The 18,433-nt window shown below is 31.5% G+C and overlaps 1 protein-coding gene across 1 annotated transcript; it reads left to right on the top strand.

Annotated features, from left to right (window-relative positions):
- Positions 1-11,659: 11,659 nt before the first annotated feature.
- Positions 11,660-12,640, top strand: LOC123272181. The gene is made up of 2 exons (XM_044738880.1): positions 11,660-12,004; positions 12,087-12,640. Exons 1-2 carry the CDS (start codon positions 11,758-11,760, stop codon positions 12,638-12,640), a joined length of 801 nt encoding a protein of 266 aa, XP_044594815.1. The 5' UTR covers positions 11,660-11,757.
- Positions 12,641-18,433: the final 5,793 nt, after the last annotated feature.

The following is an 18,433-nucleotide window of genomic DNA, read 5'->3' as shown; positions in this document are numbered from 1 at the left end:
TATCAAAACCAAGGTGCAGTTTAGAAACTTTTATACAGCCTACAGAAGAATTTATTGAAAACCTTTGTAGTGAATTGAAAGTTCTTCTACCTCACTCATTCATTGCAAAAGAACAAGCTAAGTTTTTAAAAACATTAAAAGAAACACTAAAACCAAATGAATATGTCATTATTTGTGATTTTGCAGAGAATTATGCGTTCGTAGTACAAAATGCAGCATCTGGTTTTCACTGGAATAATGATCAGGCGACAGTTTTTCCGGTAGTTATTTATTATAAAGTAAATGACAAACTTGAACACAGAAGTTTAGTGATTATTTCAGACTGTAATAATCACGATGCTGTTGCTGTTCATGTTTTCATCAAAATAATAACTGATTATGTGAAAAGTCTTCCTGAACGCTGTAACAAGATTTATTACTTTTCTGATGGGGCTCCTCAACAGTTTAAAAACTTTAAAAATTTTGTTAATTTGTACTACCATGAAGATGATTTTGATATTCCTGCTGAATGGCATTTTTTTGCAACTGCCCATGGCAAAGGTCCGTGTGATGGAATTGGTGGTATCCTCAAACGACTTGCAGCAAGAGCAAGTCTCCAGCTTGCGGTAGATAAACAAATAACAACACCTATAGGACTTTACGAATGGACTTCTGATCCGGATAACTTGCCAAATATCATAGTCAAGTTTTCTCCAGAAGAAGACTATAATACAGCATTGAACGACTTGAATGACAGATTTACAAAAACGAAACCAACTGTAGGAACTCAACAACTACATTGTGTAATCCCCGACAAAAATGGTTGTTTGTATGTAAAAAAATTCTCAAACTCTAATGAACATAGAATTTGTAAAATATTGAAACGCCAGAGAGAACATTAATGATTAAATTATTATATTGTTTTTGTAAAATCATTAAAAATTAACAATATTAATTAATAAGCTTAGTATTTACTATCGTTTTATAAGCTTATAAATTAAGGATATTATACCACAAAACATTTAAATTACATTTATTTTATTATAGAAATAACTTAGAAAAAAAAAATTTTTTTCCATTTTTCAAAATTTGACAATTTTTTTTCAATTGAATAAAAAAATTAAAAAAAAATCCTAGCCACTCTGAGATGGACGGGAAAAGTTGTCATATTAATTGAAGTTTTTGAGAAAAAAAAAAACTGTCGAACTTCCAAAAATAACGGTTTTGGTCAAAAAAGCCGATTATTTTGAAGAATTGATGATATTTAATTTTCTGATATATTTTTTCAAAAGTTCATTTAAAACAAAAATTTTAAAAAAAAAAAAGGTACCCAAAAGTCGATGCCTAAAAAAGTTATGGCTATTTGAAAATAAAAAAGCCGTTTTTTTGAAAAATTCATAACTTTTTTTGGGTTGGCCAAAAAAATTTGAAAAAATTCTCAAAAGTGTTTTTCAAAGGGTAGAAAAGAATGGAAATGTTTCAGCAAAATTTAAAGGGGTCGAGTTCAAAAGTGGTCGATTTGGCATGGAATACCCCATATAAAAAAAAAAATCTTTTCTATCTGCATAAATATTTCAGTAAAATAAGATGTTCAAGACGCGTTTCTTACAAATAAATGAAAAATTTATAGTAACTAATTGATTTTCAATTAATATTTATCGTTCAATTACATCCCTGATTAAGAAATATGATTTGGAATGATTCGAAAAATTTTAATAATTTCATATTGTATAATATCACAAAATTATGATTCACAATTATTCAAAATGATTCAAAATTCTTAGTTCTGAATAATTTTAAATCATAATTTTATTATTCAAAATTATTCAGAATGATTCAAAGTTCTTAGTTCTGAATCATTTTGAATCATAATTGTATTATTCAAAATTATTCAAAGTTTTTAGTAGTATATGATTTTAAATCATAATTATATTATTTGAAATTATTTAAAATGATTCAAAATTCTTAGCTGTCCATAATTTTGAACCATAACTTTATGACTTAAAAATAACTCGAAATGATTTAGAATTGCTCATTTTGAATACTTAAAAATTGCTCATTTTAAATACTTAAAAATTGTAAAATTATGATTTAAATTAATTCAAAATAACTTGAAATTTAATTTCTATTAATTTTAAATTATTTTTTCGACATTATTATTAGAAATAATTTATCAAATTAAATTATTTTAATTATATTAAATCAAAAAATAATATTAAAATTGTCAAGTCCTTATTTAATATTTAAAAAGTAAAGGTAACAGTAGCTGCAGTAGAAAAATTTGATATTTTTGAACATATATTTGTTATAAAAGAGTGGGAAAATAAATTTACAATTATAGATATAAAAAAAATAGTATCAAAAATGGTATTTATTAGAGTAGAAAATTTATCTTTGATTTCTATGACTGACTATGTATGTCTACAACCCAATAGTTTTGAGGTTCAATAAAAATAAGATTATACCTATGTAACAATGACAATTCAATCTTTTGTATCCCTATAACGACACCTTCATTACCATTCTATTTATCAAACTAATAACAATTAAATGATTATGATCACTCTAGGATCGAAAATATTAAAAGAAATTTATAAAATTTAAAATTACCCAAACGAGCTTTCAATGTTATTCAGTATTATTTAAGATGATTTGGAAGTTGGAATCATTTCAAATAATATTAAATCATCTGGAAAACCAGAAATTATAATATTATTTTATCATTCAATATTATTCAAAATGATTCGAACGTTTAAATTATGCTAAATAATTTTATATCATCTGAAGAACCAGAAATTTCTATATTATTTTATCATTCAATATTATTCAAAATGATTTGGAAGTTGAAATCATTTCGAATAATATTAAATCATCTGATGAACCAGAATTTTCAATATTATTTTATCATTCAATATTATTCAAAATGATTTGGAAGTTGAAATCATTTTAAATAATTTTAAATCATCTAGAAAACCAGAAATTATAATATTATTTTATCATTCAATATTATTCAAAATGATTTGGAAGTTGAAATCATTTGAAATAATTTTAAATCATCTGAAGAACCAGAATTTTCAATATTATTTTATCATTCAATATTATTCAAAATGATTTGGAAGTTGAAATCATTTCAAATAATTTTAAATCATCTAGAAAACCAGAAATTATAATATTATTTTATCATTCAATATTATTCAAAATGATTTGGAAGTTGAAATCATTTCAAATCATTTTAAATCATAAAATAATATTACATTTTTTTATTATTTGATATGATATAAAATGATTCGTTGTAAAATTTATGCTTAAAAGTCAAATCATCCTGACAATTTGAGATGATTTGAAATGATTAAACCCGCGTCTTTTCGAATCATTCCAAATGAGATTTCTTAATCAGGGATTAAAAAATTACAAAAAAATAACTTCACCAAACAAAAAAATTAAAGTTTTGATTGTATTTCAAATGAAACTAAATTACCGAAAGATTTTTTTATATCCACATTTTTATGTTTTATAGAAACTTTTTTTTATATCTATTCAATTCTTTATAAATAATGTAACAAATTCAATATCTGGTGACATAGATGAGTTGAATTTTTTTTATTGAAAAAAAATCTTTATAAACAGGTACAACTCTTAAGCTCAAAACTGCATTCTATATGGAAAACCTATTTTACTTATATAATCCAATCAATCCTGATAAAAATTGTTTAACTATCTATTTTAACAAATTATTCACGACTACTTATTGAAAACATTTTTATTGAAATTATAATTTTTAAATGTATAAAAAGCGATGGGATGATGATATAATAATAGAATTCTACGACGATCACAGTTTTCCAAAACATAGAAGGTTCTTCTAGTGTTTTCAATTAAAGTTGAAAATTTATTATACAACATTCATTTTATTAACATTCTTTAGAAATTTAGAAAATCTATACTAGAAGCCTCCATGAACGAATTCGATTTTATATCTCTACATATATAAATATACTAGCCGTCCCCGCCCGCTTCGCTGGGCGAATTTTCAAAGGAAATAAATTAAATTTTATTCATCATTTTTATTTTTTTTTATTCATATTTTTTTTTTTGATTTTTTTGTTAATTTTTATTTTGTTTATTTATATTTTTTTTTTTGCTTTTTTTGTTAATTTTTATTTTTTTTTATTCATATTTTTAACTTCCCGCTAAGAAAATCGAAGATTTTCAAAAATCGGGAAGTTATTGTTTTCACCCCGTTTTGCAAAAATCGAGTTTTCATCAGATCTCGACGTTTGAAGGTCACAGGAAGCTTCCCTGACTATCCCCGCGAGGTTGTCACGGTGTCTGTATGTGTGTGTGTGTGTGTGTGTGTGTGTGTGTGTGTGTGTGTGTGAAAGTATGTGAACCGCTTATAACTTTTGAACGGCTTGACCGATTTCATCGCGGTTGGTGCCATTCGAAAGGGCTTGACCAAACTTAGATTTTGAAAACTATTTGGACCGATTCAGATCAATAGATTTTGAGAAATCTTCAAAAAACTGAAAAAAAAATTTTTTTCAAATGTGGTTTTTTTGGAATAACTTTTAAACGGCTTAAAGGTTCAATTCCAAAAACTAATCAGCTCTTAACCTCAAAAAACCAAGTCGATCACCACCAGTCCGGTCAAAATCGGTTGATTCGTTCGAGAGATATCGTGAACGAAAGAAAACCGAAAAAAGTGTTTTTTCGGAATAATTCCAAAATTCCTAGCGCGATCAATTCAAAATTTGAGATTCTTTGTGAGGCTTGAAAAACTGCGTCGAATGCTTCTAACCGCATAAAAATCGGTTTATTGCGGTTTAAAAATTCAAGAAATAGTGTCTTATCAAATCTTTATCAGACTTTTGAGCTCGAAGTGCTTTAAAGCATAGAAAAGCAATCTCTTTGAGCTTGGAGAGCTCAAAATAACCCATAAATTGTATTTTTGAGCTCGAAGAGCTCAAAAACGTCATTGGTGCAATTTTAAGCGCCTAAGTATGGAATTAGCGGGAAGTTGCAGGGATGGCCTTCAGGGTCTACCGTTTTCCTAATTTTTTTTTTGCTTTTTTTGTTAATTTTTATTTTTTTTTCTGAAATTTAAAATATTTGTCAAAGAAGAGTCAAATTCACTTAAAATAAAATTAATTGATATAATAAAATATTATTATTATTATTATTATTATAATTATTATTATAATAAAAATAAATGTTGATGAACAACAAAACAAAGAATAAATGGAGAAATTAGTCAATAGAAATGGTCCGATTCATGGAGAAATGAGTATTAATCTTCCTCCATCTCACATTCGAAGACTCGTCGCTCGTAAGTTGAGTTTGCCGGGACGTAAAACATACTCGTTAACATAACGGAGTTGAAACTAAAAACTCGAAATTCAAACGGCGAGTAATTTTGACCGACATCATAGCTCCGACCATACCGGCAGACCACGCGAACCATCAGCACCTTCAAAAAGTAAAAAAAAAATACTATTATATTAAGTTCCAGATGGCATCTGTAATGCGATATGATATTTGAAAATAGTATATTACACATCTAGGGCAGTAAAATAAGAAATGTCTCAGATCACATGTAATTGTTGTCCGAGGCGAAGCCGAGGTCAATAAACATGTGATCTGAGGCTTTCTTATTTACTGCCCGTGGTGTGTATACTATTTTTCTCCTCGACGGAGGCGGAAAGCGGCATTTTCGTTTAGCGCAGCGGGAGGAAAATTGACGCTTTCCGCCCGGAGGTGAGAAAAAAAATATAATAAAATATTTTAATGGAAATGGTTAAACGTATAACCACTGCGGACCAATACGGTGAGCATAGAGTACGTTTAACCACAACCTTTTTTTTTTTTAACCTGATTTATTTCGATAATCGACTCAAGCTCATGTTGATTATCGACAATCATTATAACATGATCCCCAGACCGATCACGGATACCAAATGAAAAATTGTCGGTAAAGAGTAATTCACGGTACCCGAAAAGCTCCTGAACGTACCCAGTGAATCTGAAAAAAAAATAATCAATAATTTATAAAATAAACAAAAAAGATTTTAAATTCAATTAAAAATTATAAAAAAGACATACTCATAACGACGCCCTTGCCGGAAAAATGGTGACCGTTGAAAATTCATGAAGTTGATGTTGATAGTAGCGTTGATGTTGATAGTAGCGTTGATGACAGATGAATGGTCTAAATGTTTATTTGCTTATTTTTTTTTAATAGCAAAAAACAATAAACCTAGTAACCATTCAATTTTTTTTTTGTTTATTTATTCACTTCATGTTTATCGTTGCAACGAACATTATAAACGTATAACTAAGTATTAGTAAACGTTATTTCTTCTTTATCAACATGTAATGTACATATTCACTCTATCTCATCGAATTATGAAACGGATTACTTTGCCAGGCGAATGACATAGATTTATTTAACCTTTTTTTAATTATTATTATTATTATTATTATTATTATTATTATTATTATTATTATGTTATTAAGTTATTAAATGCTCAGGGGGGTTGTCCCCGGAGTCCGATTCTCCGAGGGCCCAGCCTGAGCTCCATCCATTACTGCTGGACCACTCCGCACAACAAGGCGGTTAGTGATCACAGCAGGCCAAAGTCATTTTCCTAAGTAGACGGAGGGAACCTAGTATGACAGCCTTCTGCATCCTGACCGCCAAGAATTCAGCTTTTGATGAGCAAGCTGGAACTCTGGCAAGTGAGGATACAAAAGACTGTTTCATCCCTCCGATGACGCCAACAATCAGGACGACGAGCTTGACACGGTAACCTGGGTAAAGTTTGCCAATTTCAAACAGGAGATCCTGATATATCTGTCTTTTGTGCTCTTCTTTGGCTGAGATGTTGTATTCAGCCGGGGCCGAGAACTCAATGACATAAATGTCACGAGTAGCCTTGTCGAAGAGCACAATATCAGGTTTGTTGTGATCTATCCGCCGAGTTGTTGCAAACGGCATGTTCCAATAAATTTTGCAACTGTCATTCTCAACAACCTGGGGAATATCTCCTGGCAGATAAGGCAGCACCGGTGTCACGTCAATACCGTAGCGGTGACGAAGATAGTAGTACAGTACTCTCAGGGCAGCATTGTGACGCTGGATGTATGCACCTCTTGCCAGCACAGGACATGCTGACAAAATGTGCATAAGCGTCTCCGGATGTTGTTTACACGCCCTGCAGATCGTGTCCGGGAGCTGCACGTGGAGCACCCTGCTACGGTACTCTAGAGTGTTAATGACACCATCTTGGCAAGCAAATATGAACCCTTCAGTCTCGGACATCAGGCCAGCTGACTTTAAGAAGGAAAACGTCAGCTGGGTGGACAAGCCATGATCACGCACGTGTTTAAAGAACACGCTGTGCATAGACTTGTCCATCAGTTTGCCTAGGAGTAGTTTTTCCTCGGCGTTCCTGATGGCGCTCTTGAATTCCTCCTTTCGGAGTTCCATAAGATCGTTTATTTCTCCAAGACCAAGGGTTCTTGCCGCATATATTGCTGCCTTATATAAGAACGACCCCTTATGCGCATTCTCATGTTTATGAACAATTTGCATAAGAAAGTCATCCTCATCTGCAGTGAAATTGACAACTTCGTGTGTTAAACCCAGGACTAAACGATCGTGAAGCCGCTCCAAGCTCTGCAAACCTCTCCCACCGATCGACCGGGAGAGGTATAATCTGGCGACTGATGAATTGGGGTGCATGCTCCGGTTCATGTTGATAGTCTTACGGGTTCTGATGTCAAGATCTCGCAAATCCTTTCGGGCCCATTTTAAGACACCGAAAGAGTATAGTAAGACTGGGACAGCGAGCGTGTTAGTAGCGGAGAATTTATTTTTGCCGGAAAGTTCGGAGGACCAAATTTTCCGGAGTCTCCTAACATACTCGCTACGGAGAGTTGCTTGGACTTCGGAGACCGCATGCATGCGGTGCTCTTCCATTCCTAGATATCTATACAACTCTCCGGCGTCTAATTGTCTTAAAACGCTCCCATCTACCAACTCGACATCATCACCCGTAACAGAGCACTTACCCCTCGCCAGATGTACGACCGCACACTTGTCCAACCCAAAAGACATTCCGACATCCCGCGTGTACTCTGCTACGATGTTAAGAGCCGCCTGTAGATGATCTTCATCAGCACTATACAGATTCAGGTCATCCATATAAAGCAGATGGGTAATCGAGTATTTTCGATCACCCGGAGGCCCCACAGAGTACCCACGAGTTTTACGGAGAGCAACAGATATAGGCAGCAGTGAGATGCAAAACAGCAGAGGGCTTAAGGAATCACCTTGGAAGACCCCTCGTTTGTACTCTACAACTCCGGTTATGTGCAATGCGTTTCCACTTCCAATGTAAATACGCGTTCGCCAGAGCTGCATTGTACGCCGAATGCATTCCACTATTTCAGGATTGACCCCCAGGCATTTGAGGAGATATAAAATCAACTCATGAGAAGTTGAGTCAAATGCCTTGCGATAGTCGATCCAGGCCATTGACAGGTTGCGTTGATAGTAGATCGCATCTTGTGTGACACATCGATCAACTATCAAGTTCTCTTTGCAACCTGACAGGCCTCTTTTGCTGCCACGCTGTTCATATATCTGTTGCCATACAGGTTCTATCTCATGCAAAATACGGTTGTTTAAAATTTTTGTAAAAATTTTATAAACCGCATTCAAGCAGGTGATAGGCCTGTAATTCTTTGGGTCAGACAAGTCACCTTTTTTTGGTATCAGTACGGTTCGCCCTTCCACGAGCCAGTCTGGAATCGGTTCGTCAGCTCTAATGTACGATGTAAATATACGGGCCAGATGGAGGTGGGTAGAAGTAAACTTCTTCCACCAAAAGACATTTATGCCATCTGGTCCCGGGGCAGCCCAATTTTTGCTGCCATTTAGAGCTGAACGAACTTCATTCACACTGACTGCAGGGCTCTCTTCATCAGCATTCTGTCTACGGTGTTCCCGACAGAATGCTTTAAAGTCGTCCAGAGCTGGAGTATTGGCGTTCACGTTTGGTTGATCTCCATACAACTCAGTCCAACAAGCTTCCACCCGCTCAGGTGTTGGATAATTCCCGGTAACATCGGTCTTTGGTGTCAGAAAGCGTGAAGGGCTGGATCGAAACAACGAGTTGTCGACCAACCGCTTCAGCCTTTTCTCTAGTGACTTTTTGGCAGTCACTAGAGCCCGCAATTTATTGAGAGACTCTTCCTTGATGACAAGAAGAGTACTCTTATTCAGTGTGTGATGACGCCACCGAAGTTCAGCAGCAATGCGTCGAATTCGGGGCGTGTATGCTCTTTGAGTTGTTTCAAACTCAATCACACACTGAATGCGGGAGACCTGTTTCCGGGATCTGTCAATTTTGAGTCCAAGTTGTGAGATGCGCTGTCTCAACCTTGCCTCGATCGAGAGACAATGTCTCTCTCTCGGAAAAGCCGAAACTGCTGCACCATACACAACCTGGCTCACAGTGAGCAGGGTGGAATCCTCCAGGATGCTTGCACGGAGATCTTCATTTACCGCTTCTAGCTGTTGTTGGGAGTAAGTTATCTTTTTAGATATACTTACTTGCCGTCCTATAAAGGGATTGTTGTCATCCAAGGAGGAACGGCGTCGCTCTTGGTGTAATTGCGCCGGAAAGGAAAGTCTATTAGACTGCCTTCTATCCGGCACAAGCGATCTTCTATTACGCCGAAGATAAGCGGCATAATTACGCAGGTGTTTAGGCGTAAAATGCTCTAGCTCCGGATGCATATCACTCCAAAGAATGTGCATCCGGGCCATATAACCGCTCACCCCCGGCTCGCTTCGTTGGTAGCACACCAAGAGGTCGACTCGTAGTTTCTCCGTCCACTTAAAGAAAGTCCTTAAAGCGCCAGGGTCGTCATCGTTCATCGGGTCCGGCGTGCTCCTCCCACCTGATGAATGGTCCTCATCCGAAAAGGACCGGTTGTGGGGAGCACTTCTGAGATTACGTCTTGTTGTAACTCACAAGGAAACTCTCTCCGGTGTCACCCTCCGATTTTGATGAAACTGAGATATGTTATTCTCCGTTGAAATCTAAGAGATATGTATTTTTTTTTATCTGCGGAAAAACATTTCTAGGGGGTGAAACTACCCCTCAAAAGTTAGCCTCCAAAGGGGTGTTTTTCAAGTTTCGCATACTTGCAGTTTAAATAATCGAATGGGACCAATTGCATAATTTTCAGGGTGGAAAATCATGAAAAATGCTTTTGGTTTTATAATAAAACAATGGATAGAACAAAAGTTATGAGGGTTGAAAATCACAAAACTTTTATAAAAAAAAAAACTATTCGATGGATTTCAACGAAACCAACGGCAATCGGAAGAGGAAAAAAAAGTAGAGAATACGTCTTTCGGGGTTTTTCCGAAAAATTAAGTTTAGGGGGTGAACATCCCTTAAGCATATCTACAGTGACCACCAAGAAAATATCGTTTTTTATATTAATTTTGATATGAATTCATCAATAATAATTTTTTCGTACATTTCTAGCATTTAGAAAATAATAATAATATTATATCTTAATATTTTACTTACTTGTTTACTTCGCATCCCAAACTTTATTTTTTGTATCGGGACATCAAATATTACAAATGTCATTTAATGTGAATCTGCTTTGGAAAAAAAAAAAAGAAAAAATGCTTATAATGATTTATTATAATCATAATAATCATTCATCGTTATCTCATACAAAAAAAGAGATAATTATATTTTTAGTATATATGAGTCAGTAATGTGAAAAACAACATAGTATAAATAAATGTATCATTTCGAGATTAGTTTAGTTACTGCGATGTACTTCATCTTTTATAATTCAATATTATAATCGTGTTTTTTTTTTTTTTTTTTAATAAGTGAATAATTTAAAATTGTACAAAAATTTTTATTTTAGTACATAGAGCAAAATGAAAGTCAATCCTATAAATGTTATAAGACTACTCTTAACAACATTTCAAGTCATGAACATTCCAGAATCGCCAGTAAATGACGAAGAAATACAAATCAAAGAAAGTTTTGAAAATATTTTACTCAATGCTATGAACGAATACTCCGGAGTCGAAATGGTCGAAGAAAGTTCTTTGCATTTCCAAGAACCGTATAAAGATTGGACGATGGAAGTCGTGGAAGATAAAGAGTGGGCAAATGCACTAGTTGATCAAGAAACACCTATCGACGAATGCACTAAGGATGTTGAAGATTTATCTTATGAATATAAATTGAAAGCCGTCGAGTACTGGCGTAGTGGCAAAAAAGAAATTTAAGTTTAGACAGTGTTAGACAAAAATTTAGAAAGGTACAATCTGTGCGACAGTTACGAAGATGGGCTCATACTTTAAATCAGGGAGGGACTTATAAGGAAAAATTAGCAAGAATTTGTGAATATACATTACAAAATTTCAAAGCAGCTATAGATGCAGGTTTAATCGTACATGATTGTGACATAAAAAGATGGGCCTTACAAGCTCAAAAAGAAATTGGTGCGGAAGATTTCCGTTTTAAAGCATCAACAAAGTGGATCGCGTCATTCAAAAGAGCACATCGCATCGTATCAAGAAAAATAAATAAGTTTATCACGTCCAAAACCATTGAAGATAGTAAATAATTAAAACAGCAAGCTGAGGAATTCGTCAATAATGTAAAACAAAAAATTAAAATTTATGAATTAGCAAACGTATATAATTCAGATCAAAGTGGTTTTCAGTTGGAAATGCATTCCGGTCGAACTTTAGCTGTTGAAGGAGAGAAGCAAGTAGAATGTCTTGTACAATCTGTTACTTCTACTACTCATAGTTACACAGTTCAACCAACTGTATCCGCTGATGGAAAGCTTTTATCCCCACTTTTTTTGGTTCTAAAAGAACCAAGTGGTAAATTTGGACCAATAGTTGAAACAACACTTTTTAGACCTCATAATGTATACATAGAAGCATCAAAATCAGGAAAACTTACATCAGGTACGAATTATTCTTTATTTTTTTTTCTGGTTTGCGCATAAGTTATTGTTGATACAAATAGTTCATATTTTTTAATTTTCAGATCATTTCAAAATTTGGTTGGAGAGGGTGTTTTTTCCAAATGTGGGCCCAAAATCTTTATTACTAATTGACTCATGGACTGGGCATTGTCCTCAAGTTGTACAAAGCGTTAAACCAACAAATAAAGATACTGAAGTAATGATCTTACCAAAAGATACAACTGGGAAAATTCAACCGCTTGATGTTTTTGGATTCCGAGTATGGAAAAATTTTGTTCGATATTTTTCGGATCGTACAGTTTTGATGAATTTGGACATAAACTTGCATTTACGAAATAACATTATAAAATTACAATCACTTACACATATCCAATTGTCATCTCCTCGGTACATAAATTTATTCAAGTACTCGTGGTACAAAAGTGGCTACACAGAAGTAAAACCAGATGAGTTCGAAAATCCTGTGGATTTTGCATTTCACGGATCATGCAATTCTCATTGTGAGGTTCCTGGTTGTCAAAATATAGCAATTATCTGCTGTTCATGGTGCAAAAAGTCGTTGTGTTTTCAACATTTTTTTCATGAACATCACGATTGCAAAACATATATTGAATAGATCTGCATATGACAAAATGATGAATTTAAGTAGTAAATTTCATAAACATCAGAAAATTAAATATTTTTGTAAAAATTCATTTGTTAATTATTTTTAAATTTAATTTGATTATAGTAAAGCATATATTGTAAGCATTTTTTCTTTTTTTTTTTTCCAAAACAGATTCACATTACATGACATTTATAATATTTGATGTCCCGATACACAAAATAAAGTTTGGGATGAGAAGTAAACAAGTAAGTAAAATATTAAGATATAATATTATTATTATTTTCTAAATGCTAGAAATGTACGAACAAATTATTATTGATGAATTCATATCGAAATTAATATAAAAAACGATATTTTCTTGGTGGTTAATGTAGATATGCTTAAGGGATGTTCACCCCCTAAACTTAATTTTTCGGAAAAACCCCGAAAGACGTATTCTCTACTTATTTTTCCTCTTCCGATTGCCGTTGGTTTCATTGAAATCCATCGAATAGTTTTTTTTTTATAAAAGTTTTGTGATTTTCAACCCTCATAACTTTTGTTCTATCCATTGTTTTATTATAAAACCAAAAGCATTTTTCATGATTTTCCACCCTGAAAATTATGCAATTGGTCCCATTCGATTATTTAAACTGCAAGTATGCGAAACTTGAAAAACACCCCTTTGGAGGCTAAACTTTGAGGAGTAGTTTCACCCCCTAGAAATGTTTTTCCGCAGATAAAAAAAAATACGTGTCTCTTAGATTTCGACGGAGAATAACATATCTCAGTTTCATCAAAATCGGAGGGGGACACCGGAGAGAGTTTCCTTGTCAGTATTTCAATGCAGTGGGTAGTTGGCCCACTGCATCGGCTACGTCGTTCGCCTACAGACCTGGTGTTATGGTCTGCGTTTCCCGCGATGCGCCGCTTGGAGGCCACGTAGCAAGCACCGCTTATTATTATTATTATTATTATTATTATTATCATTATAATTATTATTATGATCATTTTTATTGAATTAATATAAATATAAATACATAAAGAAGTTTAAAGTTTGGAAATGGAAATTTCATATTTTAACACCCACCACCGCAAACTTTTTCGGCGGTTGGTTGTTGTAAAATCCGCTCTTAGATTATTTCTGCATCACATATAGATGACTCTAGCTAAATTTGGAGTCTGTCGGAGTTATGGCTTAAAAAATAAAAATTTTCATTGTTAAACCAATGAAAAAGCATAAATTAAGAATAGCTTTGGTGTTTTTTGTTTTTTTTTTTTTTATAAAATGTTCATACTATTTATTATTTTTATATTTTTTTTTATAAATAAATAAATACCACTTAATTCAAATGATAAGGACTTTATTTATTAATATTATAACGTACAAAGAAAACATATTTCTCTTTATTCAAAAATATTGATTCAGTACTATTAAAAGTTAATCTATCTCCTAGTAATTTACCGTTACTTAGAATTACATAAAATTACCAAGCATACTATATTTAAGTTAAATAGGACTATCCCTGAGGAAAAAATCTGATAAATTCTTATAAAAAAAACAATCTATCAGAAAATGGTCTGCATTTGTCCACGGAAAACCTTGTTATAACTGATAAAATTATTTTCTGATAACGAGTTCGTCAAAAAAATTTTGCTCTCAAGATTCTGATAAAATTTATCAGAATATTGAAATAGTTATAATTGAAGTTAGGCAGATATGAGTATTTATAAGAAACCATGTTTATCAGATCTAATAGAAGAATATCGTTGGAATAATTGTATCAGATTTCACTTATTAATAAACTGGAGTTACAGTTTTTATGAGAAAATTGTTCCCAACTTTCTCTGTTAAATTTCGAAAAAAATTGTTGGCGGATTTTGAATACAAAATTTATTGTATGAGATTGATTCAGATAATTAGTTCAGATTGTTTATCAGAATTTTCATGAGATTTTTTACGAGAAAATAAATATAAACTTCTAACAAAGAATACGGGGCCTAAAAACAATCTTTACCGTTATTTATAAGTAAAATAAAATATTGATAATTACTGTTAAATTAACGAGGATAATTTTTATACCAAATTCAAGAAAATTTATCATAATAAAACTTTATGCAGCATCTCCAAGTATTGACTGCAATTAAAAAAAAATATTCATGAAACTAGACCAGCTTTATTAGAAATAATCGTTTTGATATAATTATGACTATAATAAAAAAGTGTAAATTTTAAATAATTATAATATAATCAAATATAAATTAAATTAAAAAATGCATAAAATTTTTAGTCTTCTTTTTCAGAAGAAGAATTATTTTTCTCTTCATCTTGTTTATTATTGTCAGAATTTTCATTATCATTAATTTCTTTCTTTTCTTCTCCATCCACCTTCTCAGGAAACTTTTCATCTTTCTTTTCTAATTCTTCTCTTCCATCGCTTTCACTCAATTTTTTCTCCAACTCTTCTAAATTTTCATTACTATTTTTATCACTAATGTTGTCGTCGGATTCCTCGCTTTCGTCTTCGCTACTAGAAGCTACAGTCTCTTCTTCAAGGTCAGAGTCATCTTTAGCTTTCAACTTTTTCTCCTCCTAAATTCAAAATGGAATTTTACTACTTTTTAAACCCAATGCTTGTATATTCAATTTTTAATTATAATAATTTACAATTTCATTTACCTTTAGCGGACGTTTTGACTCAGCTCGACTGTCAGTAATTTTGCTACTTACATAAGAGTAAAAAGCTTTGATTTCTTGATCATATTTGTGATTTGGGATTCCTGACTCCTTGAGATAATATGAATAAATATCTGTAATTAAATTTTTCCACATTATTATTTTGATCAGCTTAGATTTGACTAAATATGAACAATGTTTAAAGTCATCCATGCATGCAACATTATTAGATTTTTTCCCGAAGATATGATATTATGTTTAGAGTAATTTATTCAACACTAGATATAAATTTTCTAAACTAATTTAATTAAAACATTAATTGATGTCAATTGCCAAAAAACGAATTCATTACTATAAAATAATTATTAAAATTTTTTACTTTATACCTTTTACGGCTTGCAATCTTATTGGATCTAGTGCCGGTTTTTGTTTATTTTGTTTTATTTTATTGGACTTCGCTCCATGAACACTGCAAGCCTGCAATTCTTCAGTTGTGAATACAGCCATTATTATTTTTCTTACGAATTGAGAAGCACTTTTAGCTCTACTAATAGCCGTCAAGTAAGAGTTTTTGGCCACGTAAACACCTTGGCCTAGATGAATCTAAAATAATTTTTAATTAAAGTTATAAGTTTTCTAATTCTGCAAGAATAGAAAATAATACTAAAAATACTTACACTATTATCGGACACCCGAGTGAAACCAACTTTAGGGAACCCAGTTTTTTTTTCCAATTCAACTGATTCGCGATTTGATGGCGTATCTATAAAATAAATTCATTAGTATCAACTTTAATTAACTAACTTTAAAAAAAAAAAATAGAGTGCAAAACAAAAAATGTTTCATTAGTTTCATGCAATTCACTCATTTTCAATGATAATTTTAGATTTTTAACTTTCCTATTAATTTAACTTAAAAAATGAATAAAAAAGAAAGTATTACAAAAATCTGTAAATAAACTATTGGCCTTGTCATGATAAAATAAAAGTTTTATATTGGCGTCATACGCAAAAAAAAAAAAATTATAAAATTCTAATTACAATTAATAGATTTTGTGTATTGATTAACATTATTCTATAATTAAATTTGCAAATCGAAAATATCTAATAATTTTAATTTCATTTCTTTAAAATCGAATGCATACCTAGTGTCAATATCGAAAAATTTAATTCTACTGAAAATAATTGAAAATTATAAAATATATTAGTATACCTTTATACTCATTACAAAAGTCTAATACTTGTTGTAACATTTGTCGTTGGACTTTCTGCTCATTTCTAATTTCATGAAGCTCATGTTGCATTTGATCCATTAATGTCAGTAGTTTTTGATCCTTACTGTGATTATGTTTTTTCTTTTTTTTATCTTTTCCAGTCTTCCCACAGCTGAAAAAAACAATTATCGATTTAAAAAATATTTCGGCTGCATCAACTGTTGTTTTTCAAATATTTCTATGTTAATAAAAGGGAAAAATATAGATACAAGTGAATTCACAAAAAAGAATCAAATAGATAAATTAAGGAAAAAATATGTTAATATTGGCAGTACTACTACAATGCATCAGAAAAAGAATACCATGATTGCAATCATTTTTCCATTCTGTAATGGAAACACTTTTTTATATCTATTTACATTTAATGTTTTATGAATTTGTAAATGTGGAGCTTACGTATCTGTTTCTGGTTCAATATCCACATTGATTATCATATCATCTTTCGCGTTATCATCTTTTACTTTTGATGTACTAGCTCTGTCAAAGGCTGTTGTTAATTGCACTAAATCTTTGTTTGAAGATGGAGTAGCGTGATCTAGAAATTTCGACGACACTTCTGTAGGTGAAGGTGAAGGAGGAAACTCAATACCATCTCTCAGAGTTTTTGTTTCATTCAAATTTCCACGATTTCCGTCAAGCTTATGACTCTGAGGTACAATCATAGTAATCTAAATAAAAAAATTACAATCAATGGCCACTGTGTTACATTGATGATCAGAGAGAAACTTTTCTTATGATACGTACTGGTTTTGGAAGTTTTTCATTTTTTCGAGTAATAATAGCCTTTTTCTGTAAAACAGAATAGAAATAAAAATATTAAATATAAAATGTTTAATAATGTTACATGATAATACATTTATCTGGTTTTTTTGCAAATTAATTATCATTGGTATTTAAAAGTAATTAAAAGTGACTAATAAGGAAATCAGGAATTAAATTACAAATTCAAAACAAGATTTATTTTATCGATTTTGATTATGTATAAGAGAAAATTTTTTTCTTAAACTTACTGTAGATAATCCGGGTTCTGCTTTAATTTTCTTTGGTTTCTTTGGGTCCTTCAAAAAATGAAAAAAAAAAAAGGATATAAATTTATAGATTTGTTAGTGCATTATATATTTACGAAATAACTTTAGCAAAAAAAGTTAAATTAAATAAAATATCGTCGATTAATTTAGAGAGTATATTTATAACGTACATTTTCTTTGTTATCAAGTCCGTTTGTGCCCTTACTTCTTTTGCGCTGTAAATAAATAATAAATAATAAATAAAAAAATGATCGAAAACATTTTATAAATTGATAATATTTTTTTATCTAAAATTCAGTTTACCTTGGAAGTGTTTTACTTTTGAATATCGATGTCATTGATAGACTCACCATCAACTTCCGTACTTGATATACTACCGTTTTTTTCGGTATCAAAACACTTCTATAATATCAACATCGCAATGAAACTAAATTAAAAGCTTGCTTAGGTTTTTGTTTGTATACATCCATTTTAAGAAGCGCGGGTGAATAAAATTAACATAAATAACTAAAGTCAATAAAAATTTTTAATTAATTTTAATTGCTTCAAAGTATACACAAGTATACTGATTCGTATTATAAATAGAAATGGAATTATAATTGTATTCCTTTCAAGTATTTACTAAATTATCATTTAATCAATATTTTGTTATGTTCATTATTATAGATAATGAAAAAATTACAGTTGTTCTTTAATTCGAATTTGCTAAAAATCCGATAAGTATTTTAATGGATTACGTGTTAATATAGTATTAAAATAGATATTGATTTATGAAATTTTTAGAACATATAAATTGTAATAATAATATGCAGAAAAGAGTTTGATCATCACACGTAACATGGAGT

This window comes from Cotesia glomerata, linkage group LG9 (assembly GCF_020080835.1).
Source record: "Cotesia glomerata isolate CgM1 linkage group LG9, MPM_Cglom_v2.3, whole genome shotgun sequence".
NCBI lineage: Eukaryota > Metazoa > Arthropoda > Insecta > Hymenoptera > Braconidae > Cotesia > Cotesia glomerata.
Note: the sequence above shows the minus strand (reverse complement) of the source record. Positions and strands in the feature narration are given on the sequence as shown.